The sequence below is a fragment of the Haemaphysalis longicornis genome, unplaced genomic scaffold, assembly GCF_048455015.1.
Source record: "Haemaphysalis longicornis isolate Haplotype H1 unplaced genomic scaffold, Haemaphysalis longicornis Haplotype H1 scaffold_2, whole genome shotgun sequence".
Lineage (NCBI taxonomy): Eukaryota > Metazoa > Arthropoda > Arachnida > Ixodida > Ixodidae > Haemaphysalis > Haemaphysalis longicornis.
In genome coordinates, this window is record NW_027526295.1 from 164765715 (window position 1) to 164790394 (window position 24680).

Here is a 24680-nt window from a genome sequence, read left to right on the forward strand (position 1 = left end):
GGATTACATCGCTGCTAGACGGGATAACCAAAGGGAAATAATACTGTACTAGGCACGTATTAATGTCTAAATATTCGTTTTTCCCAAACACAATTGGTAAGTAGAATGCCCTCCCCAGTGGCATGGTTACTGCAAATGATTTTCAGACGGCCATTGATGACTGTTTTCCAGCATGTAATTGCCATTCATCCTCCGCTGTGAACAGTTGTTTCACCGTAATGTCATTTCTTTTCATTGCATGGTACTTTTTCAATTCCGAATCTCTCTACGATAACCCCATGTTGGTGCACTATGTATTTGTAATAAATAAATACATGTCTTACACTTTTCGTTCTTTCAGTGTTAATTTCCTGCCTTCATAAATTCCAATGCATCACTGTGATGTTTCAACGAGCATTAATGGCATTCAATCATAAACAAATAAACTGAAAACATGAACATAGAGAACGCATAGAAAACAATATTTATTTATCTCCAAAATAACATAATTATAAGTCCTGTACACATTTACAATCAATCTGGATTTTTTAGGGTGCGCAAGCACGCCGGTGCTTGGCGTGAGCTCGCCAAAGGATATGTGGGGAACGTTTCAGCAGCTTCAACATTCCATTGCGCTGGTAAAACGCATATAAAAAGAATTCCCATTTGTGCAGTGAGTGAACGCTGTGAGAGCACAACTGTCTGCAGGATAAATAGCGCAGTATGTCAACCGTTATTACAACCCTGTTCCCCATAAATTGCATGTGACGGCGTGCCGTGTATTTTTGTTGACACTAACTTGATGTATCCGAGTTCTGTCCCCGATTCTCTTACACGCACAACACGTTTGGGAAATCGAGGTATGCATATTGTCAGCTGCTGAGGGACCCCCTTCCTTATTTCACACTTGCAAATAACGACATTTTTGCAATTTCAGTCAAGTTTAGGCTATCTTCACCGATTAAATCATGGATATTTTGAAGAAAAAAAAATCCCAGGGGAGGCGTCAGCGCACGCTTGCGGCCCCATAGTCGCGGAATGGTATACATGCTTATACTCCCTAAAGGAGCTTTGCACTCGGTATCACAGCGTTGAGCATTGCACAGCTGAGTGCTCTGGGGCAAGGTATTTCACACAACCCACACGGCGAGCGAAGAAGGGCACTTTAAGTGCGACGCTAAGCAGATCATGTTCGCAGGGAGAAATGAAGAAAACAAAAACAAAACAAAGACCAAAGTGGAAAGATGGCTGCCCGAAGCTCCACCGCAATCTTAACATTGTTGAGAACACCTCAAAATATACAAAAAAGATGTTGCGAAAGAACACGAGGATGTTCGATTTGAATGTTACGTAAATTATACCATGAAGCCAACTTCTGCAAAGTATAAAAAATATATATATTTTTTTCAGGGCGTCTCAGCTATTTTCTAAAACATGGAGAATCATGCCTGAGATACGAAAGGCCTGGAATCTATAAAAAACAATGTCGCTTAATGTTCTTTTTAAAATGACTTTCGTCGTCTACAGCTAGGTTTTGTTTCGAGAAGTCGCAGCCCCAAGACCGTTGATCTGTGTTACGCAAGAGATCAGAGACGAATTGAAGGCGTTATGACGAAATACGGGCAATTTAAAATCAGCTCCCGCAAAAAAAACAAAAGAAGCACTCTGAGGTGGACGTTTTCCCTTTGTGTGGCCTCGGCGGTGTGTTTCTTAGTCAGATTTTTTCGCTATCGAACCAGTAGGTGTCTCCGGGGCATTTTCAGCAAGAAGCGCGCTCTCCCAGGGGTTTTCCAGGGACGTAGCTGTATTCGTACGTGTCCTGCGGTAATAAAAAGAAAGCGAGCGTTACCATCTTCGAGTCATGCCATATATTAAGCCTAAACCAAAGAAAAATAAAGATCCCAACGATTTGGCTTGTTTTTTCTTTAACAATAGAAAAAACACTAAAAACCGTGACCACGCGTTTCAGTTTGAAGGCACTTGAAGAATAAAAAACAAAAAGAATATCCACGATGTCTTACGGTTTAATGATGTCTCAATGTAAGACGACCATATCTAGAATAGTTCAATTGCGATAAATTAAACTACTACGCAACAATTACATTTTAGTGAGCGTCCTATTTTCCATGCAGTATGTTATTCACTTCCTAAATGCATAATTTAACGCCCTTCCTCGAGTCGCAATGCGCCTAAATGACAAACCACTGCTGTCAACAGGACAGATGCCAGGAATAACATGCGCCTTGACTTACAAAACTGTGGTTCGTGCAGCGGAATTGCGCTATGCAAGTACAGTTCATGTCTTGTAAGCTCTAATAGCAGGCAGGGACCAAAATATTTTTCGTTGGCCGCATTTACCTGCAGTTTGTGTAAGCTGCGACGAAGCACATCCCCGAAATTGTTTTGGAGCATGCGCAATCACCATCACTCCAATGGCTAATGTGTTAGACATTTTGTCGAATAGACATCAGCCCTGAGCTCTGTACTGGTTTCCGGATTTTATTTAGCCTTGTCAGCAGCGGTAACAGCCTGGTACTGAACATCGAAATGACGCAGGTTTTGAGAAAAAAAAAAGCATGCACCGGTTTCTGGTAGCGTTTTCCTGTCTCTTTTTCTTGCATTGTGTTCCGAAGTTACTCGCGGACATTCCACCGTCCATTTGTAGATACCTCAAGCACACGGGAACATCGCACAATGATACCACTATTGTTATTTTTTCTCTAAACAATGACAACTGTTTGTTGTCCTGTTCTTTCCCTTTGCTCATCTATGCTTAGCTTTCCAAGGTGTGATTCTAATTCTAAAGCGAGAATTGCGGCACTTGCAAGTTTCTCTACCATGCGTAGTGATTGTCAGTATTCACAGACGAACGGAATGGAAGTATATGCACGTCATGCATTTACTATAGTGCTTCCTCACTTCTAATCTTCTGCGCATCCTCAGCATGCGTAACAAACAGTATCCCTAAGTAACTCTGTGATGGCGCACTGAAAAGAACAATCGTTCTTTCCGGGAAAGAACACTTATAAGCAGCCAATAATATGTCGTTCTTAGACATTCCTGCTTCAATGACATTGAAAACTTCATGGTCATTGGTGAAAGCATTGTTTGTAACATAAAAAGATTCCTAAACCCGATTTTTCTGCTGCAGGGCAGTAAATCAGCGTATTTACATCGCGCTTAAGTGCAAGACTTAAAATAAGGTACACTTTGGAATTGGGGAGGGGAGATTGCCAATAAGGTGTAAAGCGAATATTGCTTTTCCCCATTTTGAACAGAGTTATACCAAGAAATGTGTTTTACTTAACACTCACCGTTCCACCCATGTGAACTGGAAGGTTCTTGGCATCGATATACTCCACCATTTCAGTCTTGCCGACCATCTTAACTCGCGCCGCCGCCTCAGGCATCATCCAGCCCTTGATGATCTTCCAGGCGGCTGCGCAGGACATGCAAACAGGATAAGTTTGCGCCGACCATCATGCGCTTGAAAGAGTTCTTTTACCCTGAAATGCCTTGGGATTCTTTCAACTTTATCTAAGTGAACAAGTCACCGTATTCGTTGCTCATTACGCCAAGTTTTATCTTTAGCTTGTTGCAAAAAAAGGTAATAATAATAATAATAATCATCATCACCGTCGTCGTCGCCGTCGTCGTCGTCATCATCAGCCAATCTACGCACATTGCAGGGCTAATGGCTCTCCCATAGATCTCCAATTATCCGGGCCCTGCTCTAACCGCGACCAATGTATCCCCGCAAACTTCTTGATCTCATCTGCCCATCTAACCTCCTGTCGCCCCTACAACGCTTGCCTTCTCTAGGGATCCACTCCGTTACCCTTAATGACCAACGGCTACCTTGCCTTCGCATTACATGCCCTGCCCACGTCCATTTCTCCTCCTTAATTTCTGCCAATATGCCGTTAACACGCGTTTGTTCCCTGACCCACTCCGCTCGCTTCTTGTCCCTTAATGCTACCGTTCCATTGCTCACCGAGTCGTCCTCAATTTAAGTTGACCCCTTTTAGTGAGCTTCCAAGTTTCTGCCCCGTAGGTGAGTAGGTGACGTCAACTACAAAAAAGGTAGTTGACGTTAACTCGTGGTGAATGAAAATGTTTTCTTTAGGAGTTCTTTAAATATGCAACTACCTTACAGACATTACTGGGATATATAAATATGTGCTGTAACTTGTAACTCTTCAAGCGCTTTTATTAATGGGTCTCTCACCATATTTTGCATAAAGTAAGGTTGAGAAGTGGTATGCAGAGCCCATGCTCCTTAGGTGGGTCGAACGAACCCTCTACTTTGGCTCTACAAAACTTTATAAAACTCCGTTATTTCCGCCTGTGATGGCATTCGTTCTTATCTCTTTATATGTCCAGATTTTAGAGTTGCTTGAAATATCTTAACGCCACCGTGATGTCCCAGTTATGAGTACGTTCATCCTGTTATCACAGGTTTCATCATCGTTGTTAAAAACTTTCCATAAACGGTGCTGTGGCTGTTACTGTAGCATAATATCAGGACATGTTTTCTTGGCTGCTTTCTTTTTCAGCGGTTAGCATATTTTTCCTTCTATTTGGTGTTTGGCTCTAATAAGGTGGTGTCACAGTTTTTCCGCTGAGCCGACGGCAGGTGATACTCACCGTTGAACAGCCACGGCATGTCGTAGACAAGGACGTAACCTAAAGAGAAAGAAATACATGAAAATGTTGTATGGCTTATCAATCTAGCCGACCGCGTAAATGACATCTGACAGATGAAACCTGAATTCACAGTGCAGAGTTGTTATAATTCTTTGGGGTACACTAAATGTTTTCAAAAATGACATTGGTCTGTGTTTGAACACTGTCTATAAGTAATTAAAGATTTCAGACCAGCTCAAAAATATTCTCGGCGGGGCTTACTGGCACCCGGAAAAGTAGTGAATAATAAGGTACTTCGTATATGACACGAATTCTAATTACACCTCCGTTCCCGCGGGAACAATGGAGTAGTGCCGGTATTACAGCGCTGAGGCAAGCATAATGTTTACGAAAGGAACAGACAACCATCCAAACTTATTGCTTTCTGTTTGCCGAATTCTGACCTAATTCAGGAAAGACCCAAGCTCGGATAAACGATAATACAACATACCAGCACTACGCTAAACTGTAAGAACGTCAATTAGGGTGATTTGATGCTTACAATTGTGAAACATTATTAGCGCACTCAGGACAAGCGCTAGGCATCAACTAATCATTTTCTCCCCATGAAATAACGTAGCGCAAGCGCCAACCACAAGAGGGTTACAAAAAATAAGAGGGAAAGAGTGGAGAGATAGCGCATAATAAATTTCCGTGGTCACACTCGCATTACATGTTCGTTTAGACAAGCCATTTTTTCACTGAAAGGCTCACCGAAGGTTTACCTACGCCCTCATTATCTGCACTGGAAATGCTGCGTCTCCAGTGCAGGTAATGAGGGCGTAAGTAAACCTTTGTTGAGACTTTCAATGGAAGAAATGGCTTATCTAAACCAACACGTACTGCGAGTGTGACACGGAAATTGATTATGCTGTGTACACCAGCGGCAGCGCCCTGTCCCTCTCTACCCCCCCCCCCCCCCCCCACTTTCTTTTTTTTTTGTCACCCCCTTGCGGTTGGCGGCTGCGCTCTGTTATTTCATAATCCGTGAAGAATTCGTCTATGGCTGTCGCTTTTCCTGTGTGCGTATCGATCCCATCCCGTGCTTTCATGCGCGAGTAATTTTTCACAAATGCTAAACTGATTTCTTAGCCATGCCCATGCCGTGTCTTTTTTTGCTCAGGCCCAGTTGGTTTGAGGGAAATTTTTTACCCCTCCATTAGAGATAAAAGACCCAACCACAGCAGAAAAATTTGATTCCGCCACCTTCCCGGTGTTCAGTTCTGTTTCTGCACTCAGCTGATGCGATCCTGTTACGCGTGCTGCAAGGTGTTATGCACCGGAGGCCGACCTTCATCTTTGCGTGCACTAACCGGTCCGGGCCTCCTTTTCGAAGTCGTGGAGTAACGCCCGAGCAACTCTAGTCGCTTGTTTTGCATATTCTGGTTTCGGGCGGGTTATCGCAGCGCTCATCTGCGCTGCGACCGTGAACACGCCGCGTGTCCTCGAAGCGGGGTTTCGGAGCTAGGCGGTGTGATTGGCATCATTAAGTCGATCGACAGATATCTACGCTGCCCCGCGATATGATCACCGGATATTCCCAAGTTCAAGCATACAAGGGGCGACTTACCAAGGCCCAACGGATACCTCTTGAGGAACACGTTGAAGATAAACTTGGTGAAGTCTATGTCCTGCAAAGTAACAGAAACAAAAACAAATATAAATAACAATGGTTCGTTGCGAGTCACAACACATATTTTATTGATTGTTGAGTTTAACGTGCCGAAACTATACCTGGTCTATGAGGAGCGCAGTAGTAGAGGGCTCCGGATTAATTTTGACCACCTGGTCATTTTAACGCGAGCCGATATCTCAACATACGCTCGGTATCGCTTTTCGCCTCCATCTGAAAAGTGGCCGACGTTGCCGGGAATCGAACCTACGTCCTTGGCCTCAGCAGTAGAATGCCTCAGCTACTGATTCACCGTGGCGGGCAAGTTACAACAAAGGTACCTTCTTCAAAATGAGGAAATATTAGACCATATTTGGAGTCCGCCTATGAGCATGGAGCTAGAAAAAACAACAACGTACTACAAGTAATACCCAGTGCCTCGCCGTAAAAAGAGACGACGCGTGCAGGTGATGTGTTCATTTGTTGGATTTTATTTAGCCCTACCTCATTTGCACCTGATGAAGATGAAAGAAATAATGCGCAATTACTTCACAAATTTCCACCCTGCCATGGTACAGCCCCTTATATTTACTTTCCTGCTAACCCTCAACGAGCCTTTCATGTCTGCTTATTTCTCCCCTTATCACATCCTGACATTCATATCTATTCTTTGAATACCCTGTAGTAAGTTCTCTTTCTTAATACCATGGGCAACAGCGACTTGCCCAAGAAGATGTGCTGCTCTATTGTTCTTTTTTGTGAGGGGAGGGGCTGGAAGTCGATCCCGAATGACAGCACGAGTATAGTTGTTTCAATTTTTGAAGATTTTTTGGCAAAACATGCAAGCCGAATGCACGATTTACCCAATGGCGCCCAGACACCGAAACCAGTTCGCACAAGTCTTCTTTTTCTAGGCCGTTACGCCATAGAGGTAATGAGAAGATGCCGTAAAACCTCTCTGACCGCGACAAGATTGATTCCGTCCTCGATGCCTTAAAGATTACTCGCTAACCTCTCGCCTCGTGAGGATAAGGCTTGTCTCGCAGTTCTTACTTTATTGCGACACCAGGTAAGACGGAAGGGGGAAAAAGACACGCAGTTAATTGCGACTCCGTTGGCCCCCGTTTGCCGCGCGAAAAATTACCCATGCCGAACCGTGCGATATTTCCTAATCCGGAGTCGGGAGTAGCCTTCAAGAAGGTCGCCGGACGTCTGTCTATCCACGTTCAAGGGCGCGCCATTGTCGTGCGCGCAGATTCAAACTGTGTTCCCGAGCAGCTCAGGAAGGCCGAGCTCAACACCCGGAGACAACAGGAGAAGCCATTGTGTTTTTGCGTAAGTTGCACAATGAAAACTGTCTTCCCGAGCAGCTCAGGAAGGTCGAGCTCAACACCCGGAGACAACAGGAGAAGCCATTGTGTTTTTGCGTAAGTTACACTACCTCCTCAGTGTCACAACAGGCTGTCTTTCATTTTTAATGCAACACGTAGGGTCAGCATTGGCGCAGCTTTCAGTCTTGTGCTGCTGCTGCCGTGACATATTACTCTGAACGAATTTTGCGCCAATGGCGGCTTTAGCTGCGAAGAAGCGCTGCTGACGATGCTATGTGTGCGAAAGATCACTGTCTTGCAGGTTACTCTCGCTTCGGAAGCTTTCAGGAAATTGAATGGTTTCCGTGAGGTGTTGAAAGTAGACCTATAAGGGCATCCATAGCGCTCAGCTCTGCGCCCTAGCCGTTTATCAGTCTTCGTTGTAGACGGAGCATGACTTTCCTATGTAACAATGAACGGTACATGCGTTGCATCGTCACATAATACAAGTCTCTGTTTGGGGAAAGTAATGGCGCCGATTTCTGTCCATTTACGCCCATGCATCGGGCGACAGTGGGTCATTCCAGAGGACGCGGGGACTGCCAATATTTTTCACGCGGCCCCTCATCCTAGTCTTCTCCACTGAGCTATTACTCGCGCCTCGAGTTGCAGGCGCATGCAGCACAGACACGATTTTAGTGGGGCACATGCCTGCGAAGCTTGTGACGGCGTCTCAGTTTCCCAGGTATCCACTGAAAAATCAAGGGCTCGTATCTACGCTATAATTTTGTATGCATATTTTGGCTACTTGCGGTAAATGAATCTGGGTGTCCCCACTCCCAACTGTTCCCTTTACAGCTTTCCTGCTCCTCTTTTTTTTGCACTCATATTCATGGCCAATTGCGTAAACGATTTAATCTATCTGACATTTATAGAGATACCCTGTAGCTAAATTATAAGCGTGAATTCAATACTTCTGCTTTGCCTTTTGCTTTTCCTCGCTTTACTTTGAACATCTAAGAAACCAGAAAACAACGAATGATGAGTAATGAATTAAACAAACCAAATTTACGTCATGAAAACATAACAAAAGGTATTTACCACTCAATCCCGGTGGCATGACTGGAAGTAATTTACAGTACACTTTTCGAAACGCGAAATCTTGTTGCACAGACAACGAAAGTTTTCCGCGAAGCTTAGTATTTGCGAAAAACGATGCACTGACCGATTGAAGCAATTAATTACAAATAGCTATTTATGGCCATACGTGGTGATATTTTATAGTATCAGTTAACGTTGATAAGCAATGCTGGAGTTTAACAGTGATAGCTAAGCCAGAAGGCAAGCGTTAGCGGAGTTATTATAATTTTTTTATCCGTATAAAAGCGTGCGGAAACTTGTTCGTAAGATATTTTTTTTAACAATGCAGAAGACGGAAATACAGCGGATGCACGATTACTGTGGTTCTATGTAACAGATAACGAACGACTCCGTACAGAGACAGAAAACTGCGCACCATGTTACTCAGGCCAGCTCCGCTGCAGTCGAACACCATGGTGATCTTCTTGGCTCCGCATTCGTTGTAAAGTTTCTCCAGGAAGAACAGGAACACTCGTTTGACTTCGAGCGCGTCGGCAAGGCCCTTGGTATAGTTCTTGCAACGTAACACCACTGAAAGCGCCCGGATGGGCAGACACAGAGCAAGGGCCATGTATTTTCACAAGTCAAGTTACATGTCTTGAGACTCAGCAAGTTCGACATTGGTTGCTCCCATCAGGAACCCAGTAGACCCGTTTTGTAAAGGGGATGTTGCGCATGCAACAGGCTTTACTTCGAATACTACCTTATAAAGTTAACTTTTTCGAAACCTCAGCCCGTTTAAACAGGCAGTCGTCAAAAATTGCTAGAGATGATGGAGGTCATCGCTCCGCGACCTCGCGGTGCCAATTCTCAAACATTATGCCAAAAAAGTGAGTCAGTGGGTGAAATACTTGATTAAGATTAGCTTCAGGCGCTGATGGTTGGGGAACAAAAAAACAAGTCTTTTCATTCGATTGTAACTGTGGGGAAACTTTTTTGTAACACTAAAAAACTTTCGCACATTTAGTCCCTAAAGTAATATTATGTTCAGAAATGCTGGACGCATGATACAGTGGGGACATTATGACTGCTAGCCCAAAAAGGCTGTTTCAGGCTGATACTTACGGACGTGGCATCCCAGCTTATCCTTTCCGTAAGGGTAGATTGCGTTCTGCTCGAAGAACTCCTTCGGTATGGCTTCTTCCTTTATATCTGCAAAAGAAAACCTTATTAATATTCAATAGATAGGGTTCCTTGTTCCTAGGGCGGGGTTCCTTCAATAGATAGATCTTTATTAAGCTTCTGTCAATAGCCGTAAGGCCTAAACTGAATAGCTCTGCTGTGCAACTTTCAGAGTATGGCGCAGAGTTTCGAAGATTTTGACATGCGCAAAGGGGATACACCAGGGCAAGAAAGATATCTTAACACACGGTTTACTGGCACATATAACAAAGGAGAATAACTTTAAAAAATAAAAAACGCTCACACTAACCCATAAACTGAAGGTAGCGACGGTGTACGCAACCTTTCCGACCATCACGAGGGTTAAATTCCACGACTACAGCCGGTTTGCTTCTCCTTCGCTGCCGCAGCGACTTTTACTCCATCATTGTTGCTATAAGTGTGAGCTTTTTTCATTTTTTTGGAAGTGATAATCGTTGGACATCACCATGCAGTGGTGTACGCTATGATGTGCCTTTCTCGTTCCGAGAAAGTGGTGCCACGATTACGGCGAACGGTGGAGTTTTTTTTTTTTGGCCAATTTTAGCCAATCTCCGTAAGTGGGTGCTTTTGGCTTGACGAACGTGCGTTGGGGACGCTGGGCGGTCGGCGTGAGGCACACACACACGAGCGCAAGGAATTTTCTTGGTTTTGTTAACTGTCCAGCGTTGCACGCGCTCACGTTCGCGCCCTCGACAATTTCTTCGTGTTTTTAACTGCGGACATGAAACATTCCAATTTGCTAAACAGCTTAGCTGCTAAAAAAGAAAGAAACTGGAATGAATGAATGAAACAAATCTTTATTAAAACAACAGGTGAAGCAATGAGACAGAGTGGAAATGACGAGTGCAGAAAAACAATAATATTACAGAGGCTGCAACATTGTCATAGGTAACTTGGATTGCTTTCGAGATAAAAAGCATTCCAAGATTTTCCAGAAAAATGTGGCATGCCACAATCTTGCAAAGGTGCTCGGACAAAGCCCACACAGAAATGTACGTTATTACGTTGAGCCCAGAGAGCTTTATAAGAAATCCACCCGAAGGAAATAAAATGCCGCTGAACGTATGTTTTTGAAAAGGGGATGGGAACCTACTTCTATGAATTGTTGTGTAATATCAGGGCCTTGCTTGCACAGATCGCATGGTAGACCAAAGAACAAGAATTTCAGTAACTTATCACTTCATTTTGACTGGATTCAGGGAACATATTCTGCTCGCTATTAACTTTTCCGGTGGATGCGAAGAGGACTACCAACAGCCAAGGTTGGATTAAGCCACATATCCCTTATGGGGGAATTGGCCAAGAAGCGGTACCTGTTAGGGGCTATTGCAACCACATAATAACACTACAGAATGAAAATTCGCGCCGCAAGAACGTCCGTTCATCTCGAAGGCTTGGTTATCTTCATCTCCGCGGAAATAAAAACAAATTAAATCAACATGTGGCTAGTGTAGAAGCGACCAAAGAAAGAAATTTTCTGGTTCACATTAATATCTGGGGGATTAGTATTGCACAGTACGTTTTGTATTGGGATTGTTTTTTTTTGTGCTGTGTGCGTGTAAACCTTCCTCTATTTTCCTCTTCTCAGGTTTACATGAACTTGTCCTAACGGCGCGCATCTAGGACGAAGTGTGCGAAGTATAGCCTTGAAGCAGCTGAGAGCCGACACTCGTTCTTGTCACGCCAGCTTCCTCCTATAACACACGTGTGCCACGCTTTAGACCACAAGGTTTTGTGCACTGCGTCGTATCGGAGATGCCATCTTAGCAGACTTCTTCTCTAAAAGAGATCCACTTTACATAGCATCTCTAACGACGTTCTTCTAGTAGCCAATGGCCCTTCGTCCTTGCAAAGGCGCTGGCCTGCTGAGCTCAAGGACGCGGGTAACGGCAACGGCAGCCGTTTTTATGTTCGAAGCGAAAAAAAAAACACCTCTGTATCGAGATTTAGGCGCACGTGAAGAAGCCACAAGAGGTCCTAAGTTATCCTGTAGCCGTACACTACGGCGCGACTCATGCTTAGGTGAAACATCGACTCGTACTCTCTCCCCCCACCCATACCCCGAATAAAATATATTCTGGTCTGGTTTTTCCATTAACACCGGAGAGCTGTTTCATTCCTGTTCTCTCTTGGAAAGTTTTAAGACGTTCTGACGACAGCATGCAAACGATTTTTCCCCTAATCGTCACAAGGCAGTAGAAATCCGCCTTATACGCTTTCGCTTATCAAGGAAATCTCTGCATGACTCGACAAAGAGAACAAAGGGGATTGATGCAAGGCTGCATCTCTGTCTTAATAAAGTTTCGCACGGCCGCCTGCGTGTCAGTATATTATGCATATGCCATGCACGACCAGGCTCCGCACCTTGAATCTTGACGTAGCGCCTCCACCGGAGAGAGTAGGCGGCGACCTTGTGCGCCAAGTCCATGTCGAGCCGCACATGCGTGATGATCTTGCGGCAGAAATCGTCGCTCTCGCGGATCTTCTTCACGTCCTCATCGTAGTACACGTCTGCGAAAAAGGCACATTATGTCATCGATAAATCACGTGCGTTGTGTGCACGCTCAACACTTCATTCTTCCGCAGTTATTCATCCCGAGACATTTTTTTTATTTTCAGGAACATGGTGAAACAAGTATCAGCCACCTGTTCAACCTCAGCTAGACGGACAGCAAGATGTACAGAAATCTGATTGTTGCAAACCTCCCCTTTCTTAAATTAGCACACAACGAAGTGTGAAAATGTAATAATCAAAACCTGCACTTCAAATAGATCATCGATAATTATAACTACCGAAGTAGCCGTAGTTAAGTAACAGCTGAATTCAAACGTTTTAGATTGAAAATTAGTTACCTGAAAATCCTCTGTACAACACCATTAGGCGCTGAAGTTAGGGCGTGAATGATATCTTTATACGACCTTCTAAAACGCTCAGTGTATAGAAAGCCGTCTTACGGCGCTCCAACTGAAACGTTAAAGACACGTATAGAGTGCCGTACAATGGTATGCGGATTTTAGTACTGGGATGGCGTGGTTTCGAGTGAATGACAAAATTGTGTACCATTACAAAACTAAACTAATTGAGGTCCGTGCTAGCCTTGCCTTCAAGGAACTGTTTTCGGGGTTTTCAGTTTGTCATGACAGTTAAGTGAGTTGTCTGTCGCGGCCGTTGATGTTAAAAAGCCGTAGAGACTTTGGTTAGGTCGTTGAGGTACGGGACCTAGATTTTTTCTGAGGGATTACGTAGGGCTGTTAAGAACTTCAATACTTAAAAGTCAAGTATAAACGCAAGACGCAGTCCTGGATAGAGAGGGATTTATGTGTGTTTTCTTGTTCCTGTTTTATTTTTGCAGAGATTGCGCACGTCATAGAAGTCCTTCACTGTTCCAGGAACACAGTACGATCTCTGGATTGGTTATTCGCTGCGCTTGTGTGGATGTCGCACTCTGAGCACATGAGAACTAATAATATATTCCTTCCTTTACAGTGTTGAGGACCTGGTCTTGTCCAAATTTTTGGTAATGAAATCACTTCTTGCTTTTCTAAAATATGACCGACCATTTTTTATGGCTAGTTCTTCAACGTCGTTTGTGCGCACGTTTGTCATTTTTATTAGATCCCATAGAACAAATGGTGTCAAGAGCTCCATGTTGATTCCCAAAAGAAATCGCCGCTGCATTAATTTCTCTCGTAGTGCATTCCCCGCTAAAAACTTGTTTAATACCTCCAGGGAGAACATAACCCATGAACTGCTGTAAGCAGTTTCTTTGTGCGAATGTATTGTTAACTATGCTTGGAGATAGGTTATGAGTGGCACTGTTTTAACACCTGTCAGGCGTGCGTGCATAAATCCAGCTGCAAAGACGTCCCTCTTTAAATGGCGCCCACCAACACCTCCTATTACAACGTGTCTACGTTTTAAGGGGTACTTTGCACCATGGACTGTTAACTGTCGGTTGTGTAAGCAACCTGAAACTATAAACCATTGCTTCTGGTTTCTAGAGACGCCGTATATACTGTATATACTGTATATATAATGGCTAAATGCATTTTACTTCATTCACATGCTTGGAAAATTTTCCTCATAGTTCCAAGGTATACTTTACACCCAAACTTTCCAATGACATACTTGTCATTGCTAGCCTATGGCAGTTCCTAACGGTGTTCTGCTTGGGATACGTGCCTACGTATGCGTGTTCACGAAGTTGGTCTTTCTAGAGCACGGATGTTGCAATTGCGATTAATAGTTACACTCGGAACTAGAAGGTAACCGGAACTAAAAAAATCAATCAATCAATCAATCAATCAATCAATCAATCAATCAATCAATCAATCAATCAATCAATCAATCAATCAATCAATCAATCAATCAATCAATCAATCAATCAATCAATCAAAGATGACATAGACAAGACTCCCAGTTGCGAAGCAGAGCGATAGTTTTTTAAATTGGCAACTAGCCCTCCATCATGCCGCCGCGCTTAATTAAACGGCAGTTCTGTTAAAGTGATTTCCACTGAAACAATATTCTGCTGTAGTACATGGTAGTTGTTGAGCGCGCAGTTGCCGAAAACAATTTCCTGTCGTCATTCTGGACAGCGCTAAACCGCTCTGAATAGAAGCAGCGACTCTAGCGATAGAATCCTTCCGAATACAAAATTAGGCAATCATTTAGGATAACTCACAGTTTTTGCCGATGAACTATGTGTTATTCATATTCCTAGTTTGTGTGCTTGTACGTTATGAGAATAGTCGAGCACGCCATAACTGTTTTTTTATCTTTTATTTGTCGTGGGGAATGGACGAAGGCCATTAGCAAAACGGTCTCCAAAAAGTCCCGCTATTTAAGATTGAAGTTTCCATAATGCTGATTTAGGAGATTCACCCCTAATTCCACCTGGAAAAAAAAACTTCGGGACAAGCATTGCATACGTGGCTCACGGTAAGCATGCAGTCCGAATCAGACAGGTCTTAACCCACACGAGTGCCGTTACAGAAGTGGCAGCAATGCCACGACTACAAAGCTTAGTACAGCATGTTGTTGGGCTAATTGGTACTGCGTTTTAATAGCGGAAAAAACCGCGCTTTAAATATAAGGCCACTGCAAAGGGGTCAGGATGGGCGCAGTGCTGGACGGGCGCAGTCCTTGACGGGCGCACACGACTGCGCCCGTCCGGACCCCTTTGCAGTGGCCTTGTCTTTGAAGGGGGTTTTTTATGCTATTGAAACACAACTATAATGCGGCGGGCGAAATTCCCGACTCGGCCTACGTGACTGTGTCTTATTATAAGACTAGAGAATTTTGCCAGTAACTGAACGGAGGAAGAAGAAGCCTCAGGATGCGCCCATGAGCCAGGAGAAATGTGTCAATTCGAAAACGTGTGCTAAATAGATTTCGCCAAATATATTTAGCACTTATGTTTGTGAATGGACACACGATGCATACGTTTTCATTTGCCATTACTATAGCGGCACTCCAGCGGGTTACGAGTTATGTGATTCGCACTGCATGCAGAACTGTTGCCGACCGTAAAGCCCATAAGCCGAACAATTGATCCTCTGAGTTCAGTACGAGTGCCACCGGTCTGCTTAAAAGTCTGACATTACAAAAATCTGGAACATTGTTTGGCTTTGCAGAAATGTTGGCAGAATTCCTTGGGATTTCTGGAATTCCTTGGGAAATATTTGGAGCACCAACAAAAGAGTCACAATAGTTGTAATCAAGCTAAACAAGCCATACAGGCTAGAGATAGTACAAGCCTAGCGGCAACAGCTAACTAAGCTACGATGATGAGGCCGTGGACAGCTTCTACGAGGATGTCGAATGTTTTTGGTGTATTCATGGGGGAATTTAAAGATTACGGGGGACCCCCAAGGGTCCAAACTGCGTAGAATACCCCGGTGTTTATCATACTCTCTGGACGTGCGCACAGAATTCCTAAAATTCCCCCCATACCCAGTCCATCCTCCCCCCATGCCAGCCTCCTTCCCCACTTCATGGGAAAGGAGGCTCGCTGACTCGAGTGGGGAAGTGCAACGAGGACCTTGTCCACTATCCCGGGAGCCCTAGACTATGGGTTTCTTTTAGTAATAAAGTTACTGTCTTCTTCCAAGCGCGCCTCTCAGAAAATGTAGGGCAGGCTGGTTGGTTATTCTTGTCGCAAACACGCCCAAGAACGGCAAGTTTATCAGCGCGGTTTTCCTTGAAACAGTCCTGTGAGAGTGCTGTAGGTGGATTGCATCGTCTAGAGGCTACACGGACCGAACATGAAGGAAACAGGCTCGCTTACTCGCCAATCAAAGGAACTGTGACGGCATACACTTTTTCCGCGTGTCGTTGCCCATATTTTTTTGTTTACCCGTTCGTACAGATCAGACGAGCAGGTTTGTACAGATCACGTGTAGATTCCCTGGTATACGGGTCTGATTGAAGGCAAATGGCCAACAACATTAAATTTGCTCATCGCGTGTTAATTCATTGGGTATTCAGAGAAGGTTCAAGGTACAGTGTTGCCGTGCCCCGCAAACAGGCGCGTTCTCGTGACAAACGTTACACAATGCTGTGCCCGAGAATCTTCTTACCCTTACCTTAGGGAAAGGCATCAGAATGCTTCTCACTCGGGGCAGTTTTTCCCACCTGCGGGTCGCAATTACTTTTCGGTCTTCGCAATGCCAGAAAATGCTCGAAGGACAAGCATGCGGAAAACCCCGCTTGAAGACAGGGGGCACAGTTTCTGAGAACTTAAGGGCGCCGTTGTAGGCTCTGCCAAGTCATTGCATATGGGTCCCTTACATGCAGTCATATAATGTCGGTATAAGATTATGGGGCCTGCCTGGTGTCTTGGAAAAAAAAAATGAAATGCCTTTGCGTCAATATCTGTACAGTTTTCATCATCATGGTGCTCCCTTGTAGATGCTATCATGCCACGTGTACCGACGGGCCAGAAAACTAGAAAGTTCTGACATTTACTTTTAATCAGCCCGTAGCCTGCATACTTACATTGGTATAAATAGATTGTGCCCCGTTGGCTTTTCGTACCCTGTTATGAATTCCGATTAGCGATCTTTTATCTTTGCTCCTTCAGGAATAGCTTCACTCGAGCGTAAAGGGTGCCCGATTGATTTGAAATACAGAAGGAAATATTTAACAGCAGAACCAGCGAAGAGTGCGTATCGGGAATGCAGCCCGAGGAAAGTTACGTCCCCATCGCAGACAACCAGGTTAGTGTAAAAAGAGCCCGACCGGCTGTGGTGTGGGCACTGGACAACGGCAAACTGTTTGTATAAAGCCACAGCTTAGTTCATCAAATGAAAATTTACATTTGTCTAGATCCGGTTGTAGTATAGTAAACAAAAGGGATGTTCTGAACAGACTGGTATGCCTCTGCATTGCGGGTAGCAACAATCTTAAGAAGTAACAGTTGAGTGCAGTGTATGTTGCGTTACAGTCATTGTTTGTGAGTGATACTAAGGATCTCCGGTGGTGGGTTTCTGAGCAAGAAGTCTACGAAAGCCCAACTGTGGGCTGAGCAACGTTGTCTCTCATGAAGTGAAAAGAAGAAAATAAATTGACGTTACCACACACATAAATAGTTCTCTTCGTCATCAACCTTCGCCATCCTCCTGTTCTAGTGTGAGGTGGGGATTTTGACTTTGGAAGCTTGCTTAACACCTCCATCGTGTTCCAATGCGGTAACTTCTTCATTGCAACTGTTAGCGAGGCAATATTCGCGTGATTTTTCGTGCAAGTGACATTCATTTAAGACACAGGAGTTTACAGCAGAACGCGAGCAATAGCCGAATGTCGGGTGAGCAAATACTTCGCTATTTGACTGCAGAACAGTTAAGATCGTATGTCTACACACTATAAAATGTTCGTTGTATGGAATGTTGGGCGGAGATAGCATTCGCCGTACAATTAAAGTTGGTCGCCATTTAGAGCTCATTCATTGAGAGAAGATTGCGCGCCATTGTTAGACAGGGTTACCGTAATTATTTATTCCCACTGTGCCAAAGCCCCGCATAATGTGTAATAATGGAAAGCTTATCCTATGCAGACCCTCAAGCGCCAGCACCGTGCCTCAACCACCGTGCACTTACAAATAATGGTCGGTTCGCGTGGTTAAAATGTGCACTAGGGCGTTAATTTGATATCTGTTCCTGGCGTCCAAGGTTCTACGTAATAGGGCTTCATGCATTTGACTTCTCTTCGTAACACTCTTTGCAGCTAATGCGTACCTCAAAAAGCCGGAGGTAAACAGAGCGTGAATGGGCGCAGAACCTTGAGTCGAAGACCAACAATTCATGGGCTTGCGAGTGAATGATAGAAAGGCGTGCGAAATTCTAGTGCAGTTCGCCCACATGCGACGGACAACGAGGCTGTCAGGCAAATACATGGTCCCTGTTTGACGAGGCGTGTTAGACCTCGCTTTTGCACTCGACCGCGACACGCGCGCCTGGGCCTCAGCGAATCATCCGGGACGTTTTTGTAGCCTTGTCCCGATTACAGACGGTAGCCATTCGTGTCTCTCTCCCTGACCCGAAACGTCCTAGCGCTCACGTCGCCGCGTGCCGCAGCTCATAATGCGCGGCGAACTGCAAGAGGGGAGGCGTCCACTCCCCAAATGACATCTCGTCGTTAATGACACTTGTGAAAGAGACTTGGGCCAGGGAAGCTTTCTGAAAGCACATTGCTGACCTTGCGCGCCATGCAGTGAGCGCTACAATCTTCCTCCGTTGCGAGTTTTTTTTATGTAATGCTCCTCCTCCGGACGTCGCGAACGTGCGCAAGGTGTAGCGTTGACAAGCTAGCTTATCTCATTTGGGAATAGGTGGGGTGTAATTTGCCGTTTGACGCTGCGCAAGAAACACACCAGGTCAGTAGGTAGCCTCTTCATTCTGGGGGCTGTGCAAAAAACCTTTGCGCCATTTTTCCTTAATTCAAATTCTTCATTGTTTGTGTTTCCCATGAGCGGCCGCTCTCGCTCATTAGATGTAGTTCTTTCGTGGAAGCAAAATGTTTGCGTGTCGGGAGGAAAAACTTGTGGCTATTTGTGCGGCGGAGGAGATTGCTCCGCGCCATTACTAGTCTTCACTATTTAGCCATGCAATGAAATTTCCTTGTTTGCGCGCGTCATTGGAGGACACGCTTAATTAAGCGACCCTCCTGCCCTGCACAATCTGAAAACGAGATAAAGCGTCGAAGAAGTACGGGACTTATAATCCGCAGCAAAGTGAATACCTACGTTATAATTTCATAATTTTGGCTGCAAGAGGTTCGTGAGTCGTGACCTACCCCTAATTATCACAAACACTGATCTTCTACTATTTCTTCACGAGAGAAATACACCTAACCCGAGCAGCTAATGAATCACGAGCGTTTTACATTAAGCCGAAACGAATTGTGTTGACACCCGCGCTACGACTGACATCCTTCATGCAACTGACGGTGCTGTTGTTTGTACTATAAATTTGGGTAATAAAATATTTTGGAAAAGCAAGAATGCTGAAATTTTGTTCGTGTATAGATGCGGAAAGGCAAAACAGTCGGAGATTTTGTGGCAAGGAGGGGCATGGAAAGGAACCTACCACGCACGCAGAAAAAGGAGAATGTGGAAGCGGTAGGAACTTTCATACGCTGAATGCCATACTGTTAAAGGGACCCTGCAACACTTCTTCCAACATTTTTTGAAATCTTAAATGCTTGCTTGCAGAACCTTGTCACCCAACTCACCCAGTACTTAGATTATGGGGTTGGAAAGTACCTCAGCCAAAAATTACTGCTCTATGCTAATCAGATAACTTGTAAACTCACTCAAAAGATTTTTCTCTCTTTCCCGGTTTTGACGTTCTTCGGCGGCCCAAATTACGTCACTGAGGCCATGTAGCGGCCGTCGGTCGGTTTTCCTTCAGTCGCAGCAATGAACGCTTTTCGATAAGAACTAAAAAAAAACAAAGCCACAAAAACAAAGGAGAAACGGAAGGCGTATCTGGTGCGGCGAGCAAATCACGCAGTGCCGCTCCGTGCTGGTGGTTACTGTAGCTTTCGCAGTGCTTCTACACGCGTAGGAAAGAGTGAAAGCGTTTATCCAAAGTGTTGCAGGGTCTCTTTAAGGCTACGTTGTTCCATGATGCTGCCCCACCGTCTCTTGCGTTGGTACTATAGCATTACTGGTCGGTGCTCTAAATGCCCTCGAACTCACTTAGTTAAGGATTTCAAGTACATGTATAGATGTGAGAAAGATACGGTGGACATTCCTCTGAGTTTGCTGCAGGCTAATGGCGCTGGTGTGATGTTGCGGAAAGCAGATAGCAAGATAGCAGGCTACAGGCTTTTCAACGAAGCGAAACAAGCAGACGGCAACTAATAGCTGCTGCTCCTCGCGCCGCGGAAAAGCACGCGATTAAAACGTGTTGCGCATGCAAATATTATAAGTAGCGGAAATGCCCCTTTGCACGTTGGAATGGCGGCTGTTCTGCACGAGATATGTGACCAAGCTGCTGCATGTGCACCCCTCAACTTCAGAGACGGGTAACGCGCTTTGCATATTTTTTTAGCAGTTTCTAAGGCATAAGACAACGTCAGGTATACGTTGCGCTCTTCGATGACACGATACAGCATCAAGAGGTAGTATCCATATTGAGGAAATAAAAGAATGGAATCGAACTCCCCATCCATTCCAGGAGTGGAAATGGGCTAGGTTTTGTCATTCCGAGGAATTAAATGGAATGTAATTGCGACAATTGTTAATCCTCCGGAATGGAATTGGAATGAAATGGGGACGTACATTCCGCAACACTGCTTGCGACAAGCCTGGGATGACATCTCGGAAGGCTTGACCGGAAAGCTTGGCTTTTGGCTGCCTATTCGGAAGCGCGGAATAATTTTAAAATATCGAACACCGGCATTTGGAACGATGCAAATAACAAATAGAGAGCAATTCGATCGAATATTCGACAACACCGAATATTCGCCCATCTCTACTTGCTCCTTGTTGATGGTATTGCTGGATTCTTCAACGAATATTGTTAATTTTTTTCTGCGTGGAGCGATACCGCGGCAAGTTTCGCTTGTTTTAGGATTCGTCATTCTAACGTACTACTCAATTAAGACTTGCGCGCTCACAGAGAGAAGAGTGCAAGTAAGCTGACGTTGATTTAATATTGTGCAACCAGACCGGTTAGGTTTTATCATCTCTGAAAAAAGTTGAGACAATTTTACGACGTTGTTGGCCACAGTAACTGAGGTTCGAGAAATTACTTTTTAAGGTCTACAACCGCAGCTGGAAATGATCATAAGCTTTGGCAGTTGTTTCTAAGCTTTAGAGCCTGCAAACCTTGCAGGGTATACAAATATGGGCGAGCTTTAGAGTTAATAGAAGCAACATTGTTAATTGTGCATGTTAAAAAGGACCGCACACACGTTACCGATTCCTATTAGCAGGAGCAAGTGTACTCTTGCTCGTAACACCCGTCCCTGCAATCTGCACAGGTCCAGTCTCGCGTCGCCCACAACTCACCGTCCTCTTCGTTCCAGGTGTCGAGAAAGTGCTGACGCAGCTCGCGTATCTGGTCCTGCGTTACCAGGGCCCAGTTCTTCTCTTCGCCGAAAACATCATTCTCCAGCATGTATGGCATGGTTGACTGTCACGCCGAAACTCCTCGGAGAAAACAAAGTCCACGTGCGTTACGGAGGGTGCGAGATTAAAAGTGTGCGTGGCAGCCGCTTCCTTCCAAGCCGAAGTGATTTCACCGACTTACGACTCTTCGCTAACGTAGTACCTGCCGTTCACGGTGACACCCGGCCGACTGCACCAGTCTCACGGCGGGCTTTCCCTTTCGTGTGAGACTAGCAGCGTAAGCGTGATGCTCCTCTTTCTTCCCTCCGTCGAGCCCGCCAACACTTTGCCTGTTTGTTTGGTGCTTTTTTTTGCTTTTCCTCTTGGCTGCTTTTGTACCCGCGGCGGCCAACCTTGGAGCTCCTTTCTCCACACGCCGTAATAAGCGGGCGAGACTTCCGTGACAGAAGGCTCAGCCTCTCAAGTGTCCCTCCTCTCCCATGGGTCTTTGCTCGGGAGCGGGCGCGTGCGTTGTTGCGTGTACCTGCTACTCGGCGGAAGCCCGGGTGGCGGAGAAACAAACGCCGCCGGTTGCTGACGTCACTTCCGCTACGTCAGGAGTTGTCCGACTGACGGAACGGCGTTGAGCGAGTCCATTAAAAGTGGAGAGAAAAATTACGACGAGAGAGCGACGATGAAAAGGCTCCGAGCCGGCGTCTCGGAGATCGCGGTGCGAGCGAAGGCTAACCGGTTGCAGCGACGTCGATGCCGACCTCAAGTTCGTTCTCGCGCGTGGGGCCGTGCGCGTGGCATACGTGTCGCGGAAAATAAATAAGAGGAGGAGGCTTCGAGGGAAAGTGAATAAAAAGTAGCAGCAAATACACCTGGACTTGTGGGGACGGGCCTGATGCGACTGGTAGCCAAGTGCTATGCCGCTGCTCCCCTATTCAGAGACCTTGCCACCGACTAAACAGGAACCTTGCTATTGACGTGGGTCATTTTATTTTTGCCTTCAGCCATAACCTGACGCTTGTGGTGGGTGGCACAAAATCAGTTTTGGAAAGTCCACCCGGCGAGTTCGTAAAACCCGTGACGGCCAAGATTATGAGAAGGAGGCTCGCTGGAGATTCGCCGATAGTGGTTTTCCTCGCACGATTTTCCACGGCCGCTATCTTTATCAGGGAAGGGATAAACATCGCTTCAATGTTAGGAAAGGCAAAGTCGTTTACCCTGCAGAACGACCCTTTGTTCGCGACCTTTACTATGCGATCACTCTGCGGCCGTGTTATGTTTCCGTGGATATACCTAAGCTGCAGAAGCAGGCAGCCTTGAATTTATAACTCTCTAGACTGCACCCGTTATAGGTGCTCACACTGTTATTTAGCGACCGTTGCAGCCCTGGGGCAGTTTCGTTTTTGGAGGTGCATGGTAGTCCTTGGCACGCTGAAACGGAGATTACTAATTATTTATCTTCTTTGTAATCCGTTACGGATCGACTTGGCAGTAAGGCCAAATCGTTTTGAACGATATAGAAAACGGAGATAGCGACAGGCGTGACGTGTCCGGCCTTAAGTTTTTTTCCGTACAAGGCGTCAGCCGCCTGTACATCTTAAACGACGGACTGTGGAAAAAGTTCTTTGGTGGCAATGTAGTTACCCTTTTTTGCAAGTCCGCGAGAAAGAATAGACAGCCGGAGCAAAATGAAGAAACCCACTCCCAATTGTACAACGCACCGGATGCCACGAGCTGCGAAACGTTTGAAAGCATAAAAAGTACAAGTCAGGTAATAGTCTTTCATAACAGAACGCAGGTAGGGGGAAAACAACGTAAAATGGAAGAAATATTTACCAGAAACACTTCGCACCACGAAACAGTGAAAGTTGTGGTGAAAATATAGGACCCACATTATAAAGATTTAACCGCGAAGGTTGCATGAATGGGACAATCAAAATTAAATTCTAGCTGCAGTGGTATGACGAGACCAAAGGCACATTGCGACAGGATTATATTTTATAAGTGGTGCAAATACTCCAAAGCGAAAATAAGATAATACGCACATAGCATAGAAATAGAATAGAAAATAACTTTATTGTTGTTGTTACAGAATGGTACATCACCAGAATATAGTCAATACAGAAAGGGGTTCCACAGTAATAAACTTTAGTGGGACCCCTTGTAATTGATAGCATACACAGAAATAGCTTAATTGCAGCTGCTGGCAGGAATGATACCTAATTTTTTTATTACCTATCTTATACAAAGAAATAACGAGACTAAACGTAAACAGTGAATTGTTAAGATTGCATATTTTAGGAATAAATAAGGAATATATTGAACAAATAAAACACACAGCATTGAAACATACATACATAATACATACATACATACATACATACATACATACATACATACATACATACATACATACATACATACATACATACATACATACATACATACATACATACATACATACATACATACATACATACATACATACATACATACATACATACATACATACATACATACATACACACATACATACATACATACAGCAGGACACAGGGGTAAGAGTGACAGTCGAACCTTGTTATAGCGAGCAGTGATACAGCGAATTATCAGATATAGCGAATAAACACGAAGTTTGTTTGGTCACGCGTCATTTCAATGACACCTATTCTTTTTATAGGGAAACCGAAATTTCGAGAGCCGCGCGATATCGGCTGGAACGAAGAAATATCTGGCTCCCGCGAGGCTCAAAACTCGACAGCTAGCATAATAAGAACAAAATTTAAAAAGGTGAGACAAAACTACCGTTTCTTACTAGCTCAAGGCCCTTTATTGCGTGGACACTATGAAAAACTTCATTCCGGTCATCAGGCGTAGGCCACATCCTCCTTCAAGTAAATAAGAACGCAGGCCTGTTTTACCGAACGAACTCTGTTCTGTTTTAATTTCACGTTCTGACGTTCCGGTTTGTTTAGTTTGAAATGCCACAAGGAGACAGATAAGTACTACCTCGTTTATAGTGGGTTCGAAGCCTCGAACAATGCCTTTTTTATCTAGGATTATTGCGCGAGTCAGATTGCCGATTTATTAGAGCCGATTTTTACCTCTACGGTTATAACGAATATCGTACATAACGAATTAATTTACTGCCCTGATACTACTTCGTTATAACGAGGTTCGACTATACTGCTTTTGACACCAGTTAGTTAATGGAGCATG

General features: G+C 44.7%; 1 protein-coding gene across 1 annotated transcript; it reads right to left on the minus strand.

Moving 5' to 3' along the window:
- Positions 1–444: 444 nt before the first annotated feature.
- LOC144169433 (motile sperm domain-containing protein 2-like) lies at positions 445–21773 on the minus strand. Its single transcript, XM_077698584.1, has 8 exons — positions 21411–21773; positions 12256–12402; positions 9793–9879; positions 9104–9258; positions 6236–6296; positions 4627–4665; positions 3294–3418; positions 445–1798 (listed from the first exon to the last, which is right to left on the minus strand). The coding sequence occupies exons 1-8, from the start codon at positions 21526–21528 to the stop codon at positions 1739–1741; spliced, it is 792 nt and encodes a 263-aa protein (XP_077554710.1). The 5' UTR covers positions 21529–21773; the 3' UTR covers positions 445–1738.
- Positions 21774–24680: the final 2907 nt, after the last annotated feature.